The following is a 26,484-nucleotide window of genomic DNA, read 5'->3' on the forward strand; positions in this document are numbered from 1 at the left end:
AGACTGTGCTCATTAAGTCCCACTCCCCTGCCTCCTCCCAGCTCCTGGCAACCACCATTGTACTTCTGTCCCTGAGGATTTGACTACACTAGGTACCTCCCGTAAGTGGAATCATACAGTATTTGTCTTTTTGTGACTGGCTTATTTCACTCTGTGTTATATCCTCAAGGTTCACCCATTGTACAGCATGGCAGAATTTCTTTTCTCTTTAAGGCCGAATAGAATTCTATTGTATGGATATGCCAGTATTTGGTTTATCCATTTGTCCCTTGGCAGACCCTTAGGTTGTGTCCACCTTTTGGCCATTCTGAATGATCCAGCTGTGAACCTGCCCCCTTCTCCTCTACCCCAGGCGTGACCATGACTGTATGATCAGGGTATTCAGGTAGCTGGGTTAAGTCTGTGTCCCCCCCACTTCCCCCTACGCCTGGACTGGAGTGCCCCATATACCCCTCACCTTGCCTCACTAGACCTCATCCCAGGCCCTGCAGGTTTCCATGGCAACCCCATGTCAATCAGCTGTGAAAGGCAGTCGAGTGCAGCAGTTTGAGTCCTGGTGGTGTTGCTTACCAGGTTTGTGACTTCAGGCAAGCTATTTCGTGGCTGGGGTCTTTAGTTTTTTCACCTGTAGAACCTGAGTCATATGCACCAGGCATCATACTAGGTGCTTGGCATGGATTATTCAACGTGGCCCTCACAACTACCCTAAGGAGTAGTTATCCCCTTAGTTGGTATAGCATTATCTATAAAGTTGCCTGCTTGCTGGATGAGGAAACTGAGTCTCAGGGAGGTGAAGGTCTTTCTTGAGGTCCCTCGCCAGTAAGTGGTGAGGCTGGAGTTCCGAGTACTGGGCTTGCACTCTTGCCTGATGCTTTATTCTGCCTGCTGTGCATGGCAGGCACCTGGCACAGGATCTGGTCCACAGGAAGTGCCCAGCAAATGAGGACCAGTCTGATAAACTTTGGGATACGGCCATAGACACCTTCTGACTTGATGACATCAATCCATCTCCCCCAGAAGCAGAGGCAGAGTTGGCTTTAACAGGCACGACCCTTGTTTGGCCTGGACATTCTGATCTTGCAGCTGGGCTGACCGATCAGATCTGCCGTGCCGGGCAAAAGCATTTGGGATTTGTGCCTGACCTCAGTGATCTGTGGTTCCTGTCTTCCTGGGAAGAGGGTCCACATGTTTTCTCATTTCTCAAAAGGTCCAGGATCCCAAAATGAACACCTTCTGGGATTCCAAGGCCCATGAATCCCAGAAAGAGCCACGGGCTCTGAGCCTCGTGAGCAGCAGAGATTGTGTGATGCCAAAGCTCAGAGAGGGGTCAGCTCCTGGGTCAGTGAGGCTGTAGTCGTTACGGAAACATGGCCGGTCAGCACAGACGTGTGCTGTGGGACAGACAGAACCAGTCAGGGCCTGGGGTCATATGAGAGAAGCTGGTCTTAGCAGCAGGGGTGATGAGGTCAGACCACCGAGAATGGCAGGCTAGGCTATGATGGTCAAAAACACCAAACTTTCCACGGCTCAGAAATTAGAAGTTTATCTCCTGTTCATGTGTCAGTCCTGGGCAGGTATTCACTTTGGTGGGGCAGCCCTCCTCCACGTGGTCATTCAGGGATGAAGCCTCCTTGCATCCCAGAGACCCACCATCCCCTGGGGTCTGGCCATCCAGCCAGGGTGGAAACTGTGTGGAGGATTTTACGGGCCTTAGGTCACCTTCGCCCAATTCCATCGAAGACAGCCCAACTGCAGGGAATCTGAGAAATGTCATCTAGCTGTGTGCCCAAAAGAAAGAATGAATTTTGGTGGACAGCTGGCTTTTTTTTTTTTTTTTTTTGCTGCATACAGCCAATTCAACACTTTCAGATGCCTACCGTCTTAGGAAATGTCTAAAGAACAGAAGTAAGTTCAGTAAAGAGGGGTTTATGATGAGTATTCAGCAGCCGATCTCACAGAAGTCTAAGTAGTACATGAAGGTTGCCATCCATCCACTCATTTATTCATTCATTTGTGCAAACGAATAGTTTTTAAGTGTGTTGGCCACTGTGTGATGTGCTGGGATACAAACGTGAAAATGTCAGACAAAGTCTCCCCATGTGGCCCACCTCATCGTGGGAAGAGGGGAATAAACAACAACAAAAACAATAAGAACGTATAAAATGATTACATGTGGTGGTTAGTACTCTGTGGGTAACATAAAAGGTGGTGAGACAGAATAATTGAGGTCGGATTAGGTGTCAAGGAGGTCTCCCAGAGGAGGTGACATTTGAGGTGACATATGGTGGATGAGCATGAATGAACCATGCAAAGCAAAGGCCAGAGAACTTGTGGGCCAGGGAGAGTTGTGCAAAGGCCCTGAGACAGAAAAGAGCTTGGTGTACTTCAGAATCACCCGCCACCGCTGCTGTCATCCTTATCCACATCTCTTAACCCTTTCCTCTGTTACTTTTCCTCTGTTTAATTCTGCTGGTTCTCTAGCAGGACCCCCCAATTCAGTGGCTCTGTTTCTTCCCTTTCTGGCCTAAGCTCTTAGCAGCCCTTAACACATTGCGGACGATGTTGTCATTCTCAAGGTCCTCTGGGGCACCATAACCCTCTTGGTCCAGCCATCCCTCTTTGTACAATCTTCCCAGGTCCCTGCTCTTGTTCTCTGTGCCTTTGCTGCAGGGGCCTCCCCACCAGCTCCTCATTCTGGGTCTTCACGGAGGTGAGTGCAAAGCACCTGGGACTATTTGACTTCCTGGAGGAGAAAGACAATGCTTTCCAGAAGTGACATTTGAGAGAAAGTGACACTCAGGCTGAGTCTTGAAAGGTTGAGTAGAATGTTTGTTGCCAGATGAGGAGGGACTGAAGACTACTTCACAGAGGGACAGCAAATGCAGAGATCTGGGAGCATGAAGGGCCCTAATGGAGGAGTCAGGGAAGGACAGGTGACAGGGGTGTGCATGGTTGGTGTGGGGGAGAGAACACCTGGATGGATGTCTGAGTCCGGATAATAAAGGACCCTGAAGGCCTTGCTAAGTAAGAAGCTGACCATTAGCTCTGCCATTCTCAAGGAGCCACAGGAAGCTTAAGAAGGGTGACCAGATTTGTTTCATAGGCAGGAAGGTGTAGAAGCAGAGTGGAGGATTGGACAAGGGAGAGAGGGGGGCAGGGAACCCGCAGAGGGGGCTGGGTGGGTAGGTGGGAGAAGACCTGGGAGGAGATCCGTTTTTCTCAGCAGTCAGGAATGTAAGGCACCAGCATAATGCCTGGCACAGAGTGGGCCCGCAGGTGTCGTCACCTCACCTCCTCGCGGAGCTACAGCCTGGGGCGGGTGCTCTGTAGTTTCTGAACGAAAGGTGCATGACCTTCAGAGTGTAAGCACTAGCAGGGCAGGAAGGGTGCTCACCGTTGGAGCCCCAGCACCACAGGGGTGCAGAGGCGTTGGTCGGATGAGTGAATGGGTATGCGAGCCGCTCCTGCAAGCCAGCGTGCCTCTTGAGCAGCTGACAGTGTGGAATGACAGATTCTCGTCACTTTGCTTGAGGGTGAGCAGAGAGAACGAGGCCTGTTCTAGACCCCCTCCAGCCCTGGAGATGCCCAAGGATTTGAGGGTGTGGAGGCCAGAGACCCAACCCATAGCAGGCAGGAATCACTGTGGGTCACACTCAGACGCAGGACAAAGGGGAAGGAGAGACTGGAGTCCCAGGATGTCTAGAAAAACTCCCGAGGTTCTGGGTGAAGCTGTGACACCAGGCTGTATGCAGTTAGGAGCTAGAATTGAGAGCTTGTCTCTCTTTGGGAAACAATCCCAGTGATAGTGGTCGGGGACATCAGTTCTTTGGAGACATAGTGGGGGTCCATGTGCTCTGGGGCCTCTCACCCCCTCCTTCTCTGAGTGGGAGTGAGAGCAGTGCTCTCCTGGGAGAAGGGACCCAGCTCCTTCTCCATGTGCAAGGCACAGGACAGCTGCAGGCCAGGTCTGGAGATGGTTGAGACTCCCTTCATTTCACTTGGGGAGGGGAGGGCTGGTAACTTCTGACGCTTGGGCCCTAGTTCCCTGGGGCTGGCAGCAGTCTGGCTTTGCTGTGAACACTGGGTCTTGTCCCGCTGTGCCAACCATGGTGTTCTCAGCTCTGTCTCTCAGCCCCCCATCCTCAGCAGGCTTTCGTATGATTCACCTGTCCCTGCACATACCCACATGTTACATACATACACAAATTTCATATCTTCAGTCTCTGGATGTATCCACATATGTAACAGCAGCACACGAGTGCACTTGCATAGACTGTAGAGACATGGTGTTCTTGTTCACACACACACACACACACACACACACACACACACACCCTGTGGCGGAGGAAATATAAGGGGGTGAGTGTCGCTAGAACATTAGGTGTGAGAAGAGACCTTGAGTGCTAAGGTTGGAGACATGGGTGGGGCCAGCTTTTGAAGAACATCAAGTGACATTTGAGGGAGTATGAATCCCACGGGAGTGATAGGAGCCACCAAAGGGCTTTCACAGGGAAGCGACGTGACCCTATCAGCTCTCTGGAGAATGGGCTGGATTGGGGCAAGTCTAAAGACAGAACAGGGAGGAGGGGACTGTCTCTAAGTCCCTGAGAAGAAGGTGGTATGGGGGAGGTGGCCCTGAGGCCTCAGCAGAGGGGTGTGGAGAAGGGACGGATAGGAGAGAGGAAAGCAAACCCCTTCCAGAGACTGACGTGGGAGGTTCTGGTGAGGGCGGCTGGACAGGTGGGGGGGGCAATCCGGGGGACAGGTGGGTTTGGGGCAAGGACAGGAGTTCACTTGGTCCAGGTGTAGCTGGAGGCATCTATAAGACCTCCACGTGGAGAAGCCTGAAGGTGGTAAGACGTAGGGCCTTGAGTCTGGAGAAGATCTGGGCTGGGACTTTGCAGACAGATGAGGAGTCAGCCACGCAAGGGACAGCTTGGAAAGCAGGAACGTTCTATGGGGTCTGCATGCTCCTGGCCACGTGCCAGCTCCTCTACCTGGAATATCCTGCCTTCTCTGCCAAGACCATACCTAATGCCTCTTCCAGGAAACTCCTCCAAATTATTCCTTCCCAGCATCCCTGAGGCTGTGTGCCACTGGCTGGGGCAGCAGAGTGCAGCCAAGGAGGCAGGGGGCAGGGTGGGGCAGGGCCCTGGGCCAGTGTCTGTCACCTCCTGGGTCCCTGTGTTGTCTGCATTTCCTTAGTTACTTTGGAGCTGGGTAGGACCACTCAAATTCTTCTTCTGTTTCTTTTTTTAAGTAGGCTTCACATTCAGTGTGGAGCCCAATGCGGGGCTTGAACTTACAACCCTGAGATCAAGACCTGACCTGAGATGAAGAGTCAGACGCTTGACCCACTGGGCCTCCTAGGCGTCCCCAGAAACTATTCTTACTAGGATCTAGGGGAGGCCTATCAGACCGGCAGCAGACTAGAAGCAGGCGAAGCAGGCCCCTGCTCGGCTCCGTAAAAGTGGTATCGGTCCAAGTGATACCGCCTGCCTGGCAGAGCCACGTTTCTCCTCTTCCAGGTCCTGGGGCCCATCTGCTCTCTCCAGCTACTGTTCCAGCTTATTCTCTTTCTTTCAGCTCTGGCCTCGCCCACACCACCCTGGCAACCTCTCCCAGGGAGCTCCTGGAACTTCTGTGTAATCACATCCCAAATTTATTGAGCATTTGCTATGTGCCAGACACTGAGATAAGTGCTCGGTCTGGATGATCTTACTTAATCCTCTTAGCAGCTCTCTGAGCTGGGCGCAGTGATTATCCCCATTTTATTGGCAAGAAAACTGAGGTGCAGGGTGGTGAAGTAACTTGCTCGGTGAATAGCAAGGTAGGGATTTGAACCGGAGCCTTCTGTCTCCAGGGCGCCCTCTCCTCGCCAGTGTGCTCTGCTAACTGTTATAAATTAGCTGCCAACCTGCAGCCGGAGGGCAGGCGAATTCACAGCCAGGTCTGTGGGACGCCAGCACCATTCTCCAAGCCATGATGCTCTGTGCCTGCCTGACCCCGACAGCCTCACTGCCCACTTCGGGGCTTGTGGTCTGCACCAGCGGCCGCTCGAACCACCTCCACAGCTGAGTCTGCATCCCAGCCTCACTCCTGCCTTCCAGTCTGTGCCTGGATGACAACAACTTCAACACAGGAGCCAGGCAGGCCCAGTGAGTGGGGGGATGGTGACCCTGGCTTCCAAGAGGTGGTCTGCTTGTAGGAGACATCTGTCAGAAAGTGTTAGTCACCCGCGAAAGCTTTGCAGAAGTGGATCTTTATTTGTTATTTTTTTAAGTTTATTAATTTTTGTGTGTGAGAGAGAGAGAGAGAGCGTGTGCGCACGAGTGGGGGAGGGGCAGACAGAGAGGGAGACCGAGAATCCCGAGCAGGTTCTGCACTCTCAGCACAGAGCCTGATGCACGGCTTGAACTCATGAACCGTGAGATCATGACCTGAGCCAAAATCAAGAGTTGGACGTTTAACTGACTGAGCCACCCAGGTGCCCTAGATCTTTATTTTGATACATAAACATAGGTTGTTTATGTGTGGGAGGGTGTGTTGTGTGTATTATCATACATGTAAATGCAAGAGCTACATGCAGATGTGTTCTGGGTTGGTCGTTTTTATATATGCATGTTTGAATATGAGAGAGAGAGAGAGGACGTGTGTGTGTGTGTGTGTGTGTGTGTGTGTGTAAAGGAGAGCACTTGAATGGATTTGTACATATTGGATGTGAAAGTTCACCCGTATGCCTGAGTTACATGTAAGAGATCGTGGGGTCCAAGTAACGAGCTTCTCCAGGGCAGAGACAGTTCTAACTCCTGTAGGGCCTAGATGGGTGGTCTCTACCTGCACAGGGGGCTCCATGAAGCCTTTGGACTTAGGGCTCCAGAGATGAACAAAATTGAACAGACAAGCAAGAGGCAAGACCTTTCCTTTCTTACTGTGCCTGATTCTCAAGCTGCAAAATGTCCACCAGGCACCATCTTCGGCCCTGTGGGGGGCACCTGTGGGCAATGGGGCCTTCAAAGCAGACTTCTCAGCCGGCAAGATGGCCCCATGCCTCCCTGCCCTTCTCCACCACCTCACTGTCACACAGCAGCTGAGGAGGAGGGTGTGGAAGTCAGGTGGACTGGAAGGACGTCCCAGCTTCCCCAGTTGCTAGTTGCGTGAATGTGAGCAGGCTACCCTCTGTGAGCTCAATTTCCTGACCTGTGACATGGGGATCGTGCCCATCTCACAGCGTTGTCAGAGGATTAAACGAGATGGGGTTGACTGTACAGTTAGACCACAGAGGTGGTCAGAAAGCTCTGGGCCCACTGATGAAGAGAGGAGGGCTCACAGACCCACGTGGGGACTCAGACGCAGTGTTTCGTCAGCATCCTGGGGTCACTGTATCTGTCATCTCCTGCAGAAGGCATGGGACATAGGGCGATGACAGTGGGTAGACACCTCCCTTCTCAGTCGAATTCTTCTTAGAAAGAGGGAAACCAAGGGGTCCAGAGCCTTTCGAATATTGTGCCTTCTTCCAGTGGGATGCAAGCTAAATCATTTCTTGCCTTAAGATAAGAGAGGCTGTGAGGAATGCTGGGGATTCCCAGGCCCTGGACAGGGAGCCACATGCAGGAAATGGGGGCCCTGAGCTTCCAGCAGGGTATAGGGGACTAAGGCCCAGCCCTGGGGAGGGGGTTGCAAAGGTTAGGGAAGGTTCAAAGGAAAGCTAGGCCAAGGATACAGCCTGGTGGAGTAGCCCCAGCCAGGGAGGGATGATCCCCACTGTGGGCAGCCTCCCTCAGGGTTACGAGCCCCAGTCGCCATGCCGAGCCAGCTCAGGCCTCCCTGTCTTCAAGCTCCTTTGCCAAGATAGGTTCAGGATTCATGACTTCCTCTCTACGGCTGGGCAGGGCTGAGGGCCTAGCAGGGCTAACCCCAGCCGGAAATTTCTGGAAGTCCCAGCCCACCGGACCCAGGGTCATTCTGCCCCAGCCAAACAGAAGATATATCCTGCTGTAAAAGGCATCAGATGGAAGAAAAACCCTATACTTTGCCCTTTTATAACGTATGCTGCATTCAACTGGAGGTGATAAGTTTAATGCTTTGGTAAGAATTGATCCCACCCCTCAAAACTACTGGCCAATAGAGCCCAGGAAACCTCAGGCCATCCCAGCTTCCAGAAGAACATAGGTTTGGCCCCCTTGTGCCAAAGGGGGATTATGTCTGTAAAAAAAAAAAAAAAAATTCATGTTAACCTGGAAAGTTCTATGCAAATGTCAGCTATCATTGCTGTAGTCATTTTCTGATGGTGATGATTAATAACATAAATAAAACAACTCGGGTTTATCTTATCTTAGACTCTAGCAATTCCCAAAATGTGTTCCATAGACCAATTCAGAAGTGAAGTGTTTCTGAGGGAAAACAAAAAAGGGAGAGGAGTTTCTGAAGTTAAATTTTGGAGATTCTGTTTAAGGTTACACAGGTTTCTCTCCTGAAGAACCTCTTGGATAAATTCATGACAGTTGGTTTCTTCTAGAGGAGGGCGTTTCTGTAGTATTTCTGCAAAATCACTTGACCCACGGATTGCTTTTCTCATGGAATTTATTTCCCAGTGTTGTCTGGAACATACTTTGGGAAGCATTTCTCAGCTCCATTCTGTAGTTAATCAGATTTAGCCCCAAATTGCATATTTAGCTATTCTAAGTGTAACACTGACCGTATTTTGCAGCATTTCCCCCACAGGGCACCACTGATTTCTCCATGCGTCGCTATATCCAGACAAGTTTCAGAGTCCCTGTGCTCGGGTGTCGTGGGGTGTGGAGGGCTGGGCGGGGAGTGACGTGGCTTGGGGCCGCGGAGATCCACAGAGGCTGATCACGGAGGACCTTGTGCCGGCCTAAAGCTGCTCATCAGAGGGGCTGAGGATTGCCACCGGCTCTAGAAGCAGAAGGACATGTTGGTGCATAGTAACACAGGCTGTAGCATCCCTTGGGGAGTGACTGGGGGAAGAAGTGGGTAGCACAGTCCACTGATCCTCTGTAATCCTGCTGCACCTCAAAATGATGTAGGCCCCACCCTGGGAGGCTCTGAACTTCCCCATCCACAGCCTCTCTTTTTTTGTTTAGTGTTGTGTTCTCTAAAGGCAGGGCTGCCTCTCTCCTTTTCGTCTTCCCCATTTTTCCAGAGAGATCCCTGGTGCCTCAAGAAGCTGAAGTCGTTGATGTGGAGGCAACTTCCCCCCTCTGGGACAGGGTTGCCAAAACTGGCAAATTAAAATACAGGGTGCCCAATCAAATTCGAATCTCAACTAACAAATACTTTTTAGTATAAGTATAACCCAAATGCTGTGTGGGATATACCTATGCTAACAAAACTATTTGTTTCTCTGAAATTCAGATTTAACTGGGCATCCTTTGTTCTAACCTGCAACTCTATTCTGGGGCATAGGATGTAGCCTTTTCAGTAATGCTTCTAAAGCATGTCAGGTGAAAGTGAGGAGGCCATGGGGTCCTGTGGTTACAAAGTGCCAAGGAGAATTCCACACTGTCAGCCCCTCTGTGGCCTCTGCTGGTGGGAGAGTGGATGCGTGGACAGCCCCAGCTCATCGGGGTGGGGAGAGGGGGTCAACAAGGATTTGAGTGGGTGTGGGTCAAGCACGCTGTAGGTCTGGCAGCAAGAGGAACTGTGTAGGGGCCCAGAGCACTGGCTCCATGCTGGGAAAGCAGGCTTGAAGCTGGGGAGATCAAGGTTACCACCTGACGAAGGACACAGCACTGTGGCCAAATGGCGCGAGTTTCATCCCTAGCCCTGATCCCAACCAGCAGTCTGACACTGGGTCACAATGAGCCCTGCTGTTCCTCATCCCCCAGCTCTCAAAAGGGGACAGCCATGGTTCCTCTGTCAGGGGAAGATGGAATAGAACAGCCCAGATAAAGTGCTGAGCAGAGGAGCGCCCGGCTCATATTAAACATCCAAATGGTGACCGTAACTATCATTACAATTAGCCGTGCAACTCTTTGGCTCTCTCAGTTTAGCTCTTTTTCCTACAGTGGGGTTCATGAATGCCAACCTAAAGAGTAGCATGAAGACTGGGGCACCTGGGTGGCTCAGTCGGTTGAGCGTCTGACTTCGGCTCAGGTCATGATCTCACAGTTCATGGGTCCGAGCCCCACATGAGGTCTCAGCTGTCAGCGCAGAGCCCTCTTTGGATCCTCTGTCCAGGCCACACCCCCCTGCCCCGCCCCTCTCCCACTCATTGTCTCTCTCTCTCTCAAAAATAAACATTAAAAAAAAAAAAAGACTAAGATAAGTCTGATTTTAATGGGAAAGAGTGGAGACTGAACATAGGCAAGCCCTTCCCTGAAGCCAGCACAGTGCCACCTGTTTCCAGGGCCAAACTGAAAGGGAAGGGAAATGTGACTTTGGTCTCAGTCCTCGGGTGCTTACTGCCTGTGTTTGCCCTGCCCACTTTCCACCAGTCACCTCTGTCCAGGGCTCTCACCTGCTTGGTTCACTCTCCTCCCTGCCCCTTCCCATCCTTGATGCCTAGTAAAAAAAAAAAAAAAAAAAAAAAAATCATACACCTCAGCTAAGGGCATAACTGAATACACACCAGTTCAGGACCGCCAAACTATGGGCTGGCTGCCTGTTTTTTTTTTAAATTTTATTTTTAATGTTTTTATTTATTTTTGAGGCAGAGAGACAGAGCTTGAGCAGGGGAGGGGCAGAGAGAGAGAGGGAGACACAGAATCCAAAGCAGGCTCCAGGCTCCGAGCTGTCAGCACAGAGCCTGACGCGGGGCTTGAACTCACAGTCTGTGAGATCATGACCCGAGCCGAAGTCGGACGCTTAACCAACTGAGCCACCCAGGTGTCCCATGGCTGCCTGTTTTCTAAGTAAAGTTTTATTGACACATGTGCTGTCTGTGGATGCTTTTGCACGACACTGAAAGAGTTGAATCATTGAGAAAGAGACCATAAGGCAAGGCCAAAAATATTTTCTATCTGGTCCTCCACAGAAAAATAGTTTGCCAACCCTGCACTAGTTTATTGCTTTATATATATATATATATATATATATATATATATATGCTAATATATAATGCATATTCTTATATTTATATTATATACATTATATATATGTACACATATAAAATTCATTCAACACATTCCAACAAGACACCCTCTTCCTGCCAGGCATTAAGTCGAACACTAGATAAATAAAGAAGTCATTCCTGCCCCTCGGGGGAGTCCAGAGATGAAACAGGCACCTAAACAAACAATTACAGGCAGGCTCAGCTCCTGCTTGGAAGCCAGGGTGTTGTAAATGAATGGATGAATGAATTGCAATGTCATATGACAAGTGCAGGAATTAAATAAAGTGCAACTAAAATTCCAACGTAATTCCATAAGTGGGATCCAAAAATTCCCAATCACGTAAGATGTGGGACATGAGATCACAAAATGAAGAGATGACCGGGGCGGTGATGGGGGGTGGGGGGGGGAACCCTCTGTAGTTAATGGGCTGGGAGTTCCGGGATTCTGGGAGCCAAATGCCAATGGCATTATGCTTGGATGCTTGGATTTACATTCTATCACAATGTGTTCTCCCGGGATTTTACAGTTTCTACAAGACACGAAGGGTATCAAGGAGGGCTTCCCAGAGAAAGTGACATTTAATGTGGCTTTGAAGGATGAGTAGGAATTTTCCAGATGGGAAATTTGAGAGAAAAGCAAGATGTGCTTAGGGTGCCTGTGGTTTAGAATAACCATAGTGGTGGGGATAAGATTGGGGGGACCAGGAGATAAAAGCAGAAGCTGTTGGCAGGGGCCGCCTCACGGAAGGATGGGGCTGCATGAGCCCAAGCTTTAATTTATTCTGACAGCAATGGGAAAGCTCTCACAGTTTTCTTTTTCTTTCCTTTTATTTCTTATTATTATTAATTTTTCAAATCATTATTTATTCTGGTATTAACCAAGCAAAGACCAAAGGGCCTGCATTCGCCATTGCTTGGTGGTAGGGAAGCCTTTTTGACACATGTGTCCCTGATGGGGTGTGAACAAGGCAGGGCCGTGGTGAATTTGCCGTTCTGGAATGCTCACTCCAGCAGCGGCGAGGAGGTCAGAGTGGGGTGCAGAAGTCCAGGGCAGGGATGATGAGGAACGACAAAGGAGAGGGAAGGCTAGGGCAAGTCTGATTTATGGAGCACAGCAAAGTCCAGGAGCGAAGCCAGGCTTGCTGCCCCCAGAAGTCAAAGTCCAGCCATAAGAAAGGCCCTGGAGATTGAACAGTTCACAGCTCAGAGAGGTAAACCCAACAGCGTTAATGGAATAACCAACATGAATAGGTTACTGTGAGTGGTTGTCAATCTCGGTTCCACGTTGCAGTCACCTACATGAACCCAAGCTCTACCTCTGATTCAGTAGGCTGGGGGACAGGCATCAGTATCTTTATGAAACTCCCCACGTGACCCTGATGCTGAAGGTTGCAAAAACTGCAAACAAAAGCGGAGAGAACATGCTCACGGTGGAGGGCTTACACCCCGCACTGGTCAGGGAGGGGCCTGACGGGACAGGGCCCTGTGAACTCGTGGGCGGCACACCCCATCCGAGACCCTGGTGCCGTTGCCTTTGTTTGATTGACAGGCAGCAGGCAATGGACAGGACCAGGCTCTGGTTGACGCCCCAAGACCTCCCCGAGGAGAACGAGTGTAAGTCCTCTATGACGATGTCTCAGGATACACCAGCCACTGTGGACTCGGTGGAGTCGTCAGTGCAAGCACTGCCTGGTGAGGATGCGAAGGGCTCAGCTGCCAGGCACTGCTGTGGAAACCCAGCCTTCCCCCGCAGCGAGCCATGTGGCCTCGAGTAAATGGCCCGGCCTCTCTGGCGATCATGCTCATCTCCACAAGGGATAATAATAGCATCTCTCTCAATGCGTTGTTGGAAGGATTAAATAAGGTCATTAAGTCATTCAATAAGCTTTTATCAAAGTATTAGTATACATGAGGTGCGGCGTTCTAGGAACTGGAACACAGAAGTGAACAAAAGAGACTACAAACTGTCTTTGTGTAGCTTACATAGTACCAGGGTGAGACAAAGAATATTAAATGTATCAAATATGTAGTGTGTCAGATGGGAGGAGAGGAAGTAGAGACAGCAGTGTACCCGCTTCTCTGAGCACAAAGCACATGGCACTGAGGATAGCACATAGTAAGTGTGCAATAAACTATGTTTACAAGGCCAAACAGCTAAAAGCAAGAGAGTTATAAAGAATAACTAAGATCAGGGTGCCTGGGTGGCAGAGTCGGTTAAGCGTCTGACTTCAGCTCAGGTCATGATCTCATGGTGCGTGAGCTTCAGCCCTGCGTTCAGCTCTGTGCTTACAGCTCAGAGCCCAGAGTCTGCTTCAGATTCTGTGTCTCCTTCTCTCTCTGCCCCTCCCTCTCTCATGCCCTGTCTCTCTCTGTCTCTCAAAAATAAACATTAAAAAAATGTAAAAAAAAAAAAAAAAAGAATAACTAAGATCATGTGTGATGCAGAAGTAGGTACCCAGAAGATAATGGTTTTTATTCCTCCCTCCTCTGACTGCCCACTAACCCTCAGTCACATACGTGCACACGCACACACGCACGCGTGCACACACACACACACGCACACACACACACACACACACACACACACACAAAATGCCATCTCCTTTTTCCATGTTGAGGGTTGTGGGAAATGCAATCCTTCTCTCTGAATCTTTTTTTCCCAGCCATCCTGCCACTTAGTATCAACCGTATGGCCATGGAGATGAAACAAGTGACTTGATGGAAGATAAGAAATCAAAACATATGGAGGGTGCTTGTCCAGAGAGCATAAATGACTCTTCATTATAATATGGGAACTAAAGTCTCAAATTAAAAATAAAAGAAGGCACGGTGTAGCTTTTGCTGCACTCCAACCACAGAGGAGATTCATTGTCATACAATCACTGAGAATATTATATTGATTGGCAAGAGCCAGGCTTTGTAGAAGGGACAGAATTCCCCACAGCTAATCTACAATGGAATTGTTCAATGTCAGGCACAGCTTTAATAATATTGTTCTGGACTGCGTTGGATGTAAATATCCCACTCTTCATTTTGTGAGCAATCAAAGGGAAGTTTTATAGATGGGAGAGCATGAACAGCTATAATATCTGTGCCAAAAAAACACACGGACAAAATAAAAAAAAATCAAAGAATGCCTCACCTAGAAAGGCTTGTTGCTTTGTGGCTTATCTCCGATCTCCTCTGTCTGTCCAGCAAGTTGTACATCAGATACATTACAAAAGCCCACACTTTAAATGTTGCCCTTGACATTATTAAAAAATACCAGGTTAGTAAATCAGACTGGAGAAAAAAACCAGACTGTTAAATCTGGACACTCAGGTAATCACCCTTCATCTTGTCGTGGCACCTACAATGGTGGAGGGGGGAAGGGAACTCTGGTTGATTAAGCACCCACTGTATGGTGGGTGCTCTTAGTATCACAGTCCATTTAAGAGTGCTGAACAATGGAGCCAAAAAGACTGAGATTCACAGCCCAGCTCTGCCATTTTCTAGCTGTGTGGCCTGGAGGAAGTCACCTAAACTCTCTGTGCCTCAGTTTTTTGCATCTATAAAATGAGGATAATAGTTATCCCACTGGAATCGTTTTGAGGACTAAGTAAAATACATTTGTAGCCCAGGGCCTGAAACATACCAGGAACTCAATAGCAGGTGTTATAGATCTGGTTTTACTTACTGTGCACAACAGCCCTGCTCTAGGTTGAATTGTGTCCCCCAAAAGATCTATTGAAGTCCTAAAACACCTAGTAGCTGTGAATTTGACCTCATTTGGAAATAGGGTCTTTGCAGATGAGGAAGTGAAGATGAGTTCCTTAGGGTGTATCTCAATCCCGATCCAGTATATTGGTGTCCTTATAAAGAGGTGAAATTTGGACATAGAGAAACAATGCCAAGTGAAGACAGAGGATGGGAGTGAAGCATCTATAAGCCAAGGGATACCAGAGATTGCCAGAAAACCACCAGAAACTAGGGAGACTCAAAAATTTCCCATAGACTTCTAAACCTGCATATTGTCAGACGATAAGAATCTGTCTTTTTTTTTTAAGCCACCCAGTTTGTGGTACATTGTTACAGCCCTAGGAAACTAACACAATACCCCCCATGGGAAGGAAAAGTATCCTTATTTTTAGATGAAGAATTGAAGGGCAGAGGTGACAATTACAGCTCAAGATCACTCAGCTAGAGGTGGTTCAGTTGAGAGTGGAATCCACACCTCTCTGAGCCCAACATCTGCCCTCCCGCCTCCTTCACCGTGTGGCCTCTCAGGAGCGGCGCTCAAGATAAAAAAAGGAGGTGGTGTTGGGAACGAGCCCCCATTCATCACACCCAAGTCCCAGTGGAGGTGCCAGGTCAGAGTGGTCTGATTACGAACAGTTCATTAAGTAAAGAGCAGTGAGTGTTTGAGAGTGACTTTTTAGAAAGAATCGACTTTTATTTATAGTGACGTTCCAGTCATTAATTTCGAAGGAAGAAAGCCCAAAGCAGAAGCAGGTTCATTAAAAATTTGACATTAGTAATTTAATTAAATTGGGTCTTTGCGTCTCGTTGCGGAAAATGGAACGTTAGTTCTACACCAGTTCTCAGCCCATTCCCCCTGGTTGGCTCCCTCCCCTCACCTTAGCTTGCTTTCTTCTCCAAATGTTTACCTGACCCGCCCCTCCAACCCCCTGACACTCACAAACACACACATATCACAGTCACTGCCTCCGTTGCCGCAAGCCAGTAGCACGAGCTCATGGGAAAGGCCGAGGAGGCGGGATCACGGGAACACCCGAGGAAGCCAGCAGCATGGGATCACGGGAAATGCTAAGCTGGGCTAGTGGACAGGTTGATGGAGGTAATCCTTTCATCTGGGTCATCTCACCCGGCAGAGGTGGAGAATGGACAGGAGAGCTCTTCAGTCCTTGAGATAAGTCTCTCACAAAAACATAAGCCTCTTGAGGGCAGGGACTGGCTTTGTCTAGTTCACTGCTATAGTCCCAGCACAGTAGGCCTGCAATGAGTTTTCGTTGCATGAAGGAATTATTACATGAATAACTCCTCCCCACAACCAATTAATGAAAATGTAGTCACGTCCCTACGAGTGCCGGAGTATTGCGTTAGGCTCCCAGGGTACACCCTGCCCTCGTGACCCTATGGCCTGATGGAATAATGCATCTGCCGTTTTCTGAGCACCTACTGTGTGCCGGGCACTGTTGTCAGCCGTGCATCATCTATTATTTGTAACGCCCTCAGCCACTAGATATTATTGTTCTCCTTTCGCAGTTGAGGAAACCAAGGCTTAGAGAGGTCACAAGGCCACAGAGTAAGACAGAGACAGGGCCGGGCTGCAGAGCCAGATCATGGTGATTCCAAAGTCTGCCATTTCTCTCTACACTATGCTTTCTCCTCCTGGAAGGGGAGGTTAAGAAGAGAGAGGGGCAGACTTCTTTTGGAGGGTTATAACATCAATGCTGTTAGAGAGGGTCCTGGAAGACAGCAACGTGGTCAGGAAGAGGGCACAGCAAGGGCCTGGGAAGCCCTCTAGAATCCAGGCTGGCCACCTGTACTTCTTCGTCTTTACTGCTCATCCTTGCCACCCCTGCCCTCTTGTTTCAGGCTGGCTGCCTGAGCTCCCAGATTATCTCTGGTCTCAGGGTATTTGCACACGTTTCCTCTTCCTGGAACACTCTTTGACCTAGCTAATTCTTACTGATCTCTCAGGATCCAGCATAGATGTCACCTCTTCCAGGAAGCCATCTCTGACTGCCCCAGACTGGGTTTGGTTTCCTGCCTGGTCCCTATCACATCATAACATCTAAAATACCTTTAATTATGCACACTTCCCATTAAGTGTGGACTGGGAGCTCACATTCACGTGTGTCATTCTCACTGTGTGCCAGGGTCTGTCCTAAGCACTTTCCAAATCTTAGCTCACTCAATTCTTACAAGTACCCCATGGGGGATGAAGGTGCCATTGTGGTCCCTGTCTTGCAAGTGAGAAGACTGAGGCACAGGGGGTGACAAGACTTGCTCGGGAGCCCGCAGGTAGCAAGCCATCAGGCCAGGATGTGAACCCAAGTTCTCGAGTCTGTACTTCCCACCACCCTGCTCCACAGCCTTTCAGTGACACCTTAGCAAATCATCACCTGGTGATGGACACGTACTTGGATGGCCCTCTGGGTGTGGCTGTGAGCCGCTGTCCCTGACCTGTGGGGACATCCTGGATTGGTAGGAGGTATGACTTTCAGGGCACAGGCAGTTCTAACTCTGGGGAGAAAGGCAGAGGACTGGGGGAGCCAGGTCAGGTTGAATAAGCGACTTGGGCAGAGGAGCCGCGCCCAGCCTCCCTCCTCAGACTGGCAGGTCGTGATGCTCTTGCACCCTCCGCGGTATCCTCTGGATAATGAGGCTACACGTACCGCTGGCCGTGACTGCTTCGGCTCTGGTCGCACGCGGAACATCATATTCTCCAGCTCCCCAGCTCCCCCTTTAAATGGCTCAGTCGGATCAGAGCTGGGGTTCTCGCCTTCCCACTCCACTGCCTGTTCCAATGCTAACGACCCCTTCGACTCTCCCAAATCCACTGGGCCAGAGTACCCCTCCGGCGGCCAGGGCAGACGCACATGAAAGAAAGGACACTGGGTTTAATGAGCACCTACTCCATTCCATGCTCTGCGTCCCTTCCCTGGTCGTGAGAGGGAGGGTGGACTCTGAAATCAGGGCAAGCAAACCCAATAGATTAAAGTGATTTCCCTGAGGCATCTCGAGTGATGGGACAAACGTAATCCACAACCATGGCTGAGCTGGAGAAGAGGCAGGAAACCTGGATGGCTGGCTATACGCTGCCAGTGTGGCTCCTCCTTAATGCCTGACAACTGACAGTATGGAGGGACTAGGCAGCCTTGAGAGGGCCGGCTCGTCTGCAGGAGAAACGAGACCCGGGGGGTGACCCGCCTGGGCGGGTGCTGTGCAGAAGCAGGTGTCAGGTCTCGAGCCCAACTCATAGGCTGTGTGTCTCCCTCTCACAGTTCTCCCCAGTCACACGTGTGGGAACCCCGGGCGGCTGCCCAACGGCGTCCAGCAGGGCTCAACCTTCAACCTCGGGGACAAGGTCCGCTACAGCTGCAACCCCGGCTTCTTCCTGGAGGGCCATGCCGTGCTTACCTGTCACGCTGGCTCTGAGAACAGTGCCACGTGGGACTTCCCCCTGCCCTCCTGCAGAGGTAGGTGGCCGGGGAGGGTCTGGGTCGGGTGGGCTGTGACTGGATGGGAGGCGGGAGTTTCCAGTGGGACCTGATCTTCAGTGGGGAAACTACACCATGCGCTCCAGCAAGGCCTGGGGTGCCTGCTATGGGGAGCACATGTCTGGGGGCCACCAAGGGTGCTCAGGGTCCCCAGCTATTCTAGAGGCTTCTCAGCCTCACTTGACCTTCTAGCCCTCAGGTGTGCACTCTCTCAATCCTCTACCCCTACATCAACAAACTTATTTTTAGCTAGTCTGCCCTTCTGTCTAGAAGAAACATCTTTTGTTTTCCATTACAGAGAGTCTGTCCTGTGCATGGATCTCCCCAGCTGCTTTTGTTCTTACTGACCCCACCCTAGCGATTAGTCTTTTCTCTTTCCTATAAATTCAGCCTCCTCCCTGTTTAATGGGGTCTTAGCCTCCAAATATGCTCAAAACCTGTTTACCCCAACAGCCCCCTCAAAACCCACTACCTCCCTTTGGTGCTATATCAGCCTTAGCCTCCCAGCTATGATGGCCGAGCATATCCTGGTTTCCCTGGGATTTTTCCCATTTTTAGCTCTGAAAGTCCCACATCCTGGAAATGCCCCAAGTCCCAGGCAAACCGGGACAGTAAGTCACCCTCTTCCGAGCCTATTTCTTTCTTTTTTTTTTTTTTTTAGCATTTATTTATTTTTGAGAGACAGAGAGAGAGTGTGAGTGGGGGAGGGGCAGAGACAGAAGGAGACACAGAATCTGAAGCAGGCTACAGGCTCTGAGCTGTCAGCACAGAGCCTGATACGGGACTCAGTACACGAACCTCGAGATCATGACCTGAGCCAAAGTCGGATGCTTAACTGATTGAGCCACCCAGGTGCCCCTTCCCAGCCCCTCCACCCCATAATAACTTTTGTTATTGCCCCTCCACCCCATCATAACTGAGTTTATTTCTAAAGTAATTCCCATTCCTGTAATCTGATGATAAAAATAACATATGATCATTTTTAAATGATCTTATAAAATACGGAAAAGGGTAAAGAAGAAACAAAATTTACCCATTTTAATGATGATTTTTCAGGTATTTCCTTCTCATCTTCTAACACACACTGCAGTATGCATATATTATGAATATGTGTATAATTGAGATTATCATGCATGTAGATTTTTTAAGCCACCTTTCAATGGCTGTGACATTGCACTGTAGCATTTCCCCAGGCCACCAGGAACACCTAGCATCTCAAAAGCTCAGTCCAGCCTGGTCTCTCCCCCAACTTCCCATTTACTCCTCTGGAGACTGGCCTTTGGCCCCAATATTCTGCATCATGTTGCCAAATCAGATGGGAATTGCTTTGGCCCTGATATTTCTTGACCTCTCAACAGCCTTCTGCACTATTGACCACTCTTTTCTTCTTGAAACTCTCGTCTTTAAATTGTATGGATCCCAGAACACTCAGATATAGGTCTGGGGGGGATCGTTTCAAGGAGTCGAGAAATGATTGGAACATGTAGCTCCCTTTGGGTTCAAGCTTTGCCTTTCTCTTAGAGGCAGGTTTTCTGTAATTACTATCCAAAGACTAGCTTGAGGAGACAAGCTCCCCACTCCCGCTATAAGCGTATACCCTTTTTACTATCTACACCAGAGGTGGAAAATACTTGGCACATAGATCTCTTCCCTTGCTCCCACTGCAATGGCAGACATGATTAATTGATCCCAGCACCCTTTCTTGAGCTCACACATGGCAGTGAATTCCTTCCTATGAACAGGCAATCCACAACCAGTCAGTGTGAGTTGCCATCTGCCTCCATGTTTGTTTACTCTCTTCAGCCATGTTGGCCTGTCTTGGTGGAACCCAAGGGAACTAGAATCTCCCTTCTCGCCTTCCTAAGTCTTCTCTTAGGCCCCTTTTCTAACTTAGGATGTCCTTCTCATCACATGATTGGTATCAGGAATGGCCAAACCCATCGGGTGAGACCTTGGCCCCTCCACACCGGTGTGTGGCCCTGCGTGGCCAACCACGGCTAGAAGCTGCTGTCTTCACTCCTCTTAGAGCATCCCTACCCGCCCCCTGCCCAGAGGGTACCACCGTTGAACACTCTGACCTTCCAAGGAGGGGTGTCAAGAGTCGTGACATGGTAATAGAATATGAAACCTGATAGTAAATGGAATCAAGTGTTCTAGTTGTGAAACAAAACCCACAATTCTCTTTCCTCCCACAACACTATAAATACCATGCTCTTTTAATATGGAAATGAAAAACAGAGGTAGCCCAAGAATCAGGGGCAGAGGGGCTGTCATCCATCCTGTGCAATACACTTCACGTCAATATCTACCTCAGTAAGGTGGAAATCCACAACCCCGCCCAGTGTCTTCAGGGATCTTCGTCAGCTTCAGCCCTCTCTGAACCTGGAGCTCGACCGCCATGCCTCAACTCCCTGGGTTCTGCTCTGCTAACTTAGGTCAGGAACTTGGCCTATTTTTCTTCCATTTCTTCCTGTCCCGGGGGAAAAACAAAACAAAACAAAAAGGACAACCCACTGATAAAGGTGTTTGCATGCAGCGCGGCCTTTATTGAAGGTTTGTGGCAACACAGGGAGTCTGCATCCCAGCAAAGCAAATGGCTTAAAATGAAAGTCTGAGCAATCATGAGCCTCCAAAGCTTTTGGCCCCTTCTCCCTGGAAGCTTGTCCCTGGCTTCTGTCTTAGCAGCCTTAGACTTCCTGAGCTCAGACATTGCCTCTCTCATCTCGTTCCAGCCTCCTCCACTTGGTGCCTCTTAACTTTGGCCTCGCTGTGGGACTTGTGTCCGCTTAGGCACAAGAGTCCCATTGCCCCTTGACTTGCCCTCTCCTGATAGAAGCATCCCTTCCCAGCCAAGCTATGTAGGCATCAGGTGGTATTGTCCTGAACAAAGAGAGCTTTCACCTGGAAGAAACTTGACTGGCTATGAAAATACTTTTTTTTATTAATCCACTAGTAAAAGATAAGTGATAAGGGCGACCTCCTGGAGGCTTCCGTTGCTGGGTCAGCTCACTGTCCCCAGTCTAATGCCTGTGTGTCAGGGTGTGGGAGGCAGAGTGGGCTGGGGTAATGGTGCCTCCCCCCAGCACTCACGTCACAGCAGTGGCTCACGGGTGTGGGGTGCCTTTGTGGGGCACGACTGCCTCCCAAGCCTCTCTTCTTCGTCTTTTGGCCTCTTAGGTGATGACCATTCTTTCCCTTAAATGCTGGAGGGCTCAGCATGGCCTCATCTCTGGGAACATCTTACATCTCTTGGAACTTCTCATCCACTACATGGCTTCTAATTGTTGCAGGGAGGTGGCTCTTCAGTCTCTGTCCCCAGCCCCACCCTCTGTCCTACGCTTCAGGTCCACATGGGTCTCAGACTCTACTCAACATTCCCCGGAGAGTGCTTCAAATGGGGCACATCCAAAACCTAACCCTGTCTTCCCAAACCTGCTCTTTTTTCTGCCTTCCCTCGCTCGGTGAAGAGTGTCACCATCCAAGGTGCCCAAGCCAGATGCCCCCTGCACCATCAGCCATCGTGCCCTGGTACATTTCCCTCTGCACCAGCCCTCCCCTCCATGCTTCTGCCAGTGATCTGGGGCCCCGTCTGGTAACATCCAGTGACGAGCCGTTTGCCTTTCCCCCGCCACACGCATCCCAGTCCATTCTTCACTGCTGGAGCAAACTTTCTAAGCTACAGATCTGACAGGATCACTTGCTGCTTAGAATGCCAATAGTGGCTCTCCATCACTGACGGGGTCAAGTTCAGATTCCTGAACATGGACAAGGCCCATCCAGAAAGACTCCCAGGCTGATCTTTCTAAGTCCTCTCTAAGTACCTTCCAATTTAGCCACACCAGAGAATGCCCTCTTTTGGAACACACTGGGGAAGCCAGCCAAGGACGTCAAGTGTGGCTTCCAGAAGGGCTTTGGGTCCCAGAGGCTCCCTGGCATCTAGAGGAGATGAGACGTGGCTCCTACTCAAAGACTGGGGGAGCACAGGTGGCTCTCCCACTCTCCGAGCCCCCACGCCTCCCCCGTTCTCTGGGCTTCAGGTCCATTTCTCGTTTCTAATTCACCATGAGCCGCAAGCATAGTCTGAGAAACATCCTCAATAACGCCAGTGATTTTTCTGAAAGTGATTTTCCAAACTGTGCTTCCTTAGGAGACCAAGTTGTATAGGAACTGAAGGTGCTCATCATGTGCCCATGCGATGCCAGGAGCTGCGGTCATGCCAGAGTTAACGGTTCATACTCTGGAAGGATTAAAGCCTTTTGGCCTTTTTTCCTCTTGTGTAGAACTCTCAAGGGCTGGCATCTGTGCGTGGATAAACCTCATCCACTGGGCAGTGGTCCGTAAATATTTGCTGAATGAGCGGAGGGCCGGATGGGTCTTATTCACCATGAGGATCATGTAAGGCGTACAAGCCCAAAAGGCAAATTCCTGGCCTGGGTCAGCCCACCTGCCCAGCAGCACTGAGTGACACAAACTCTGAGTCCAAGGCTTCCCGGAGCAGGTTGGAGGGCATTGTGTCTCTACGTCAAACAGGAAATGCCACACGCCTGCCCGAAAGGTAGACTCAGTCTGGGGACACGGCCCAGGCTAAGGGGGAGTAGCTGGGATCAGGGGACAGAGCAGGTGTGAGTCTGACCTCCATCGAGGCCCATTCTAAGGCTGCTGGCACTTTGAGGCTTGGTCTAGCTGGCAGAGAGAAGGAGGCAGGGCCCGTGATCCCCCTTTGCTTTGTGTCATTCTGGGCACATCCACCCTAGGAGTCTCCGAGCTTTGTGGAGCCAATTTGAATCACAAGAAGGAAGACCATGTGGGTTTCAGCAAAATGGCCCCTGACTTGTGAGGGGCATTGGCCCTGGAGCAAAGAAGGCTGCGTGGGGAAGGAACAGGGTTCAGATGTGCTGGGTGCTGAGAGGCAGGTGGAGAGAAAGCAGCCTGAGCGAGAAATGCTTGGCCTCAGAGGTTCAAGCCAGGCGCAGCGGGCCGTCCCCTGACAGGGATGGGGGCACTGGTCTGCAGAAGCTCAGACTGCAAGTGTCAAGCTGGGTTCCAGATATTGGAGCCCCGAGGGAGGAACCTGCAGAATGCAAGATGGAGGCAGTGTGCTGGGCGCGGAAGGAGCATGGGGTCAGACAGGCCCAAGTCAGCTCTGGCCGTCCTGTGCCAGCTCAAAGCTGCGTGTTGCTAAGTCTCCCCGAGTTTCCAAGTGGGGAACACGAGCAGCAGCCTTGAAGGTTACTCATTCACTCAAAATTCATGCTTTGCATGCATGCCTACTGTGTGCCACCGTAGCGCCGTGTGCTACTGAGTTATGAACTCAATCCTTAGTTGCAAAGTGCCGATTGTTGGATATTTACCATTCTAGATACAGAGAACTGCAGCGACGAAAAGTCAGACCAGATCCATGATCTCGTGGGGTTTACGTGTGAGCAGCTGGGAGGCAGAAAACAGATAAAAATCAAATAAACAAATTTCAGATCATGAGGGAAATGAAGCAGCTAGTGACAGGAAGGCTACTTTAGATGGAGTTGTCAGGAGGGGACTCTCTGAGGAGGTGACATCTGAACTGAGTCCTGAATGATAAGAGGGGCTTGTTATATGAAGACCAGGGGAAAGGCATCCCCAACAAGAGGAACAGCTGGTGTGAAGGTCCTGGGGCAGGAGAGAGTTTGACGTGTTAGAGAAATAGAACACAGTCCCCTGTGGCGAAGTTGAATGGGGGAGAGGGGTTGCTATGGTGGAGCAGGACAAGAGGTTCAGGTTTGGTTCTAAGCTCAGGAGGGAGTCAGGGAAGAATTTTAAGCTCAGGCATGGTGCAGTTGAATCTACTTTTTTAAAAAGATCCTTCTGGATGCTAGGATGAGAGGGATTGTAGTGGGCAAGAGGTGCAACCAGGAGGGCCAGTTAGGAGGCAGCTGTCACAGGCCAGCAGACTGGAGATTCTGCATTTCGGTCAGGGGTGGCCATGGCAGAGATGGAGGGGAGATTGGGACCGTGGTTTGGGGGCATGGCCGATAGTCTTGCTGATGGAACAAAGGGTCAAGGTTGACTCTTAGGCTCTTTCCAGATGCTGGCAGGGTGGGGATGTTGATAACCGAGATGGGGATGACTGGGACAGGGCGTAGGGGGCATGTGCCCTCAGGGGAATCAAGAGCTCATTTTGTCCAGGTAAAGTCTGAGATGCCCATGAGACATCCAAGTGGGGGGATTAATTCTGTGGCTGGGTGGAGTTCTGAGCTGAAAAGAGGAAGGAGAGGGATATGAGACCCTAAGGTGGCGATGCAGATGGCAGAGGGGGTCTGGGAGCCACATGCTGGGCCCCTTTGACTGATTATATACACAACATTTAGAAAGCACCACTTGTCATCCAGGCAGTGAGGACCTTGAGTGATTCTGGAATGCACCATGGCTCCCAGATACCGTTCCTAACTATGGGGTTCCTCTCCTACCACTGGAGTCACCAGTCCTCTAATCACCTTTGTCATCACTGTTGCTATAGCAGAACCATCCAGAATGTGCTCTGGAGTCCAATTACCTGGATTCAAATCCTGGCCTTCCCACTCATGCCCACTAGCTGAGTGACCTTGGGCTTGTTACTCAACCTCTCTGTGCCCCGTTTTTCTCACCTGTAAATAGTAACAATACACTACTCAACTCATAAGGTGGAAGTGAGGTTCGAGTTGATAAATGTCATGCGTGCAGCAGAAGGCCTTGCTCGTAGTAATGACTCAGGGAGCATTAGCTGTTGTGATTCTGACTGCCACGGCCACTGCTGGCTGGCATTTATCAAGCACTATGTGCCAGACCCTGCCCTCTCTAATTTAATCCTCACAGGATCCTCACAGAAACCCCTGGAGGTTAAGATTTTGTTCTTCCCTATTCCACATGAGGGAACTGAGGCCTGGAGAGGCGAGGTACTTTGCCTGTGGTTGCACAGCTGGAGGGTAGTGGAGCCAGGATTCTACCCAAGCCCATGTGTCTACCAGCCACGTTCTTGACCATCATTGTCTGTGGCAGACCAGGACGATGGCCTGTGAGCCCTGACAGGAGACTCATGATGACATCGTTACTTCCAGAGCTCCAGCTTGGTGGCCCAGGGCCTGAGAGCTTGATCCTCATAGGTGATCCTCGTAGGTGCACCCCCTGATGAGTCCACCTGGCCAGGGACTTCCTGGTCTCCCGTGGTTCCCCCTTGACCCTCCTCAGGGAAGGGGCCCGAGGTTGTTCTGCTGGGCAGATGCCGCTGCAGGTAGGGAGCCAGGGGCTGCCGGGGGCTACTTTCATTCTTTTTTCTTTTTCATTCTTTTTTAACGTTTATTTATTTTGCACAGAGCCCAGCGCAGGGCTCAAACTCATGGACCACAGGATCATGACCTGAGCCCAAGTCGGACACTTAACCACCGAGCCACCCAGGCACCCCTGCGATTTCCTAATTTTAAAAAGGGGTGTCCTTAATAAAGCCAAGGATAAGGGGGCAGAACCCCAAGCCCCCAGAAGAGGGCACTGATGAGACCGAGCCCCCCCCCCCACAACACTGAGCCACAAAGCACAAGGAAAAGGGGGAGCATGGAGGCTTTAGGGCAGTCACACCCTGGCTCCCTTTGCCTCACACCTGAGTTGTCAGACGTCAGCTTCCCCCCCAGGGACTATGGGGATTTTTGTTTTCTCAGAGGCGGAGTAGCCTGGGGGCGGAACTGAGGACACGGGAGTGGAGGACCCCAAAGCTTGCAGGCCTCCAGGCTTGTGCACTGGCGCTGGCCTGAAATGCAGGCAGGGGAGGAGCAGGATGGAGGTTCCACTGTCCCTACTGAAATTTGTGGGTCACCGGAGAGTTAGCAGACATCCAAGGGGGCCGAGGGGTAGTTCTCTAAAATTATATAGTTAACTGAAGGAATTTCGGTGGAACTTAAAGTCGATCATAAATAACGTCATAAACTTGGAAGGGCGACTCTCAGCATAACACCTGCACCTTCGAACATACACGACTTAATGGCGGTGCGGAAGGCCCGTTCCCAGAGAAGGAGGAAGTGTACGTTAATATTTAGGAAGTGTATGTTAATATTTTAGGATCGTGGTATCAGCTGAGGGTTATATTTTATGGCTCTGAAGTTGTAAACCGTGAAATATGGTGCCTTGTTTAAAGTATGAGAAAATCTCCAAACAACTTTTAGAGCATCTTCAATCGAC

At 50.3% G+C, this 26,484-nt stretch overlaps 1 protein-coding gene across 1 annotated transcript in view; it reads left to right on the forward strand.

Moving 5' to 3' along the window:
• CSMD2 (CUB and Sushi multiple domains 2) overlaps window positions 1-26,484 on the forward strand; it is a 600,117-nt gene that overhangs the window by 183,095 nt on the left and 390,538 nt on the right. Inside the window, exon 4 of the mRNA XM_047083843.1 lies at window positions 18,088-18,282. Within this exon, the coding sequence (XP_046939799.1) occupies window positions 18,088-18,282 (195 nt within the window). The remainder of the gene's footprint in view (window positions 1-18,087; window positions 18,283-26,484) is intronic.

This window comes from Lynx rufus, unplaced genomic scaffold (assembly GCF_022079265.1).
Source record: "Lynx rufus isolate CCGP_SWC_20201006 ecotype Redwood Valley unplaced genomic scaffold, mLynRuf1.p SCAF_2, whole genome shotgun sequence".
Taxonomy (NCBI): Eukaryota; Metazoa; Chordata; class Mammalia; order Carnivora; family Felidae; genus Lynx; species Lynx rufus.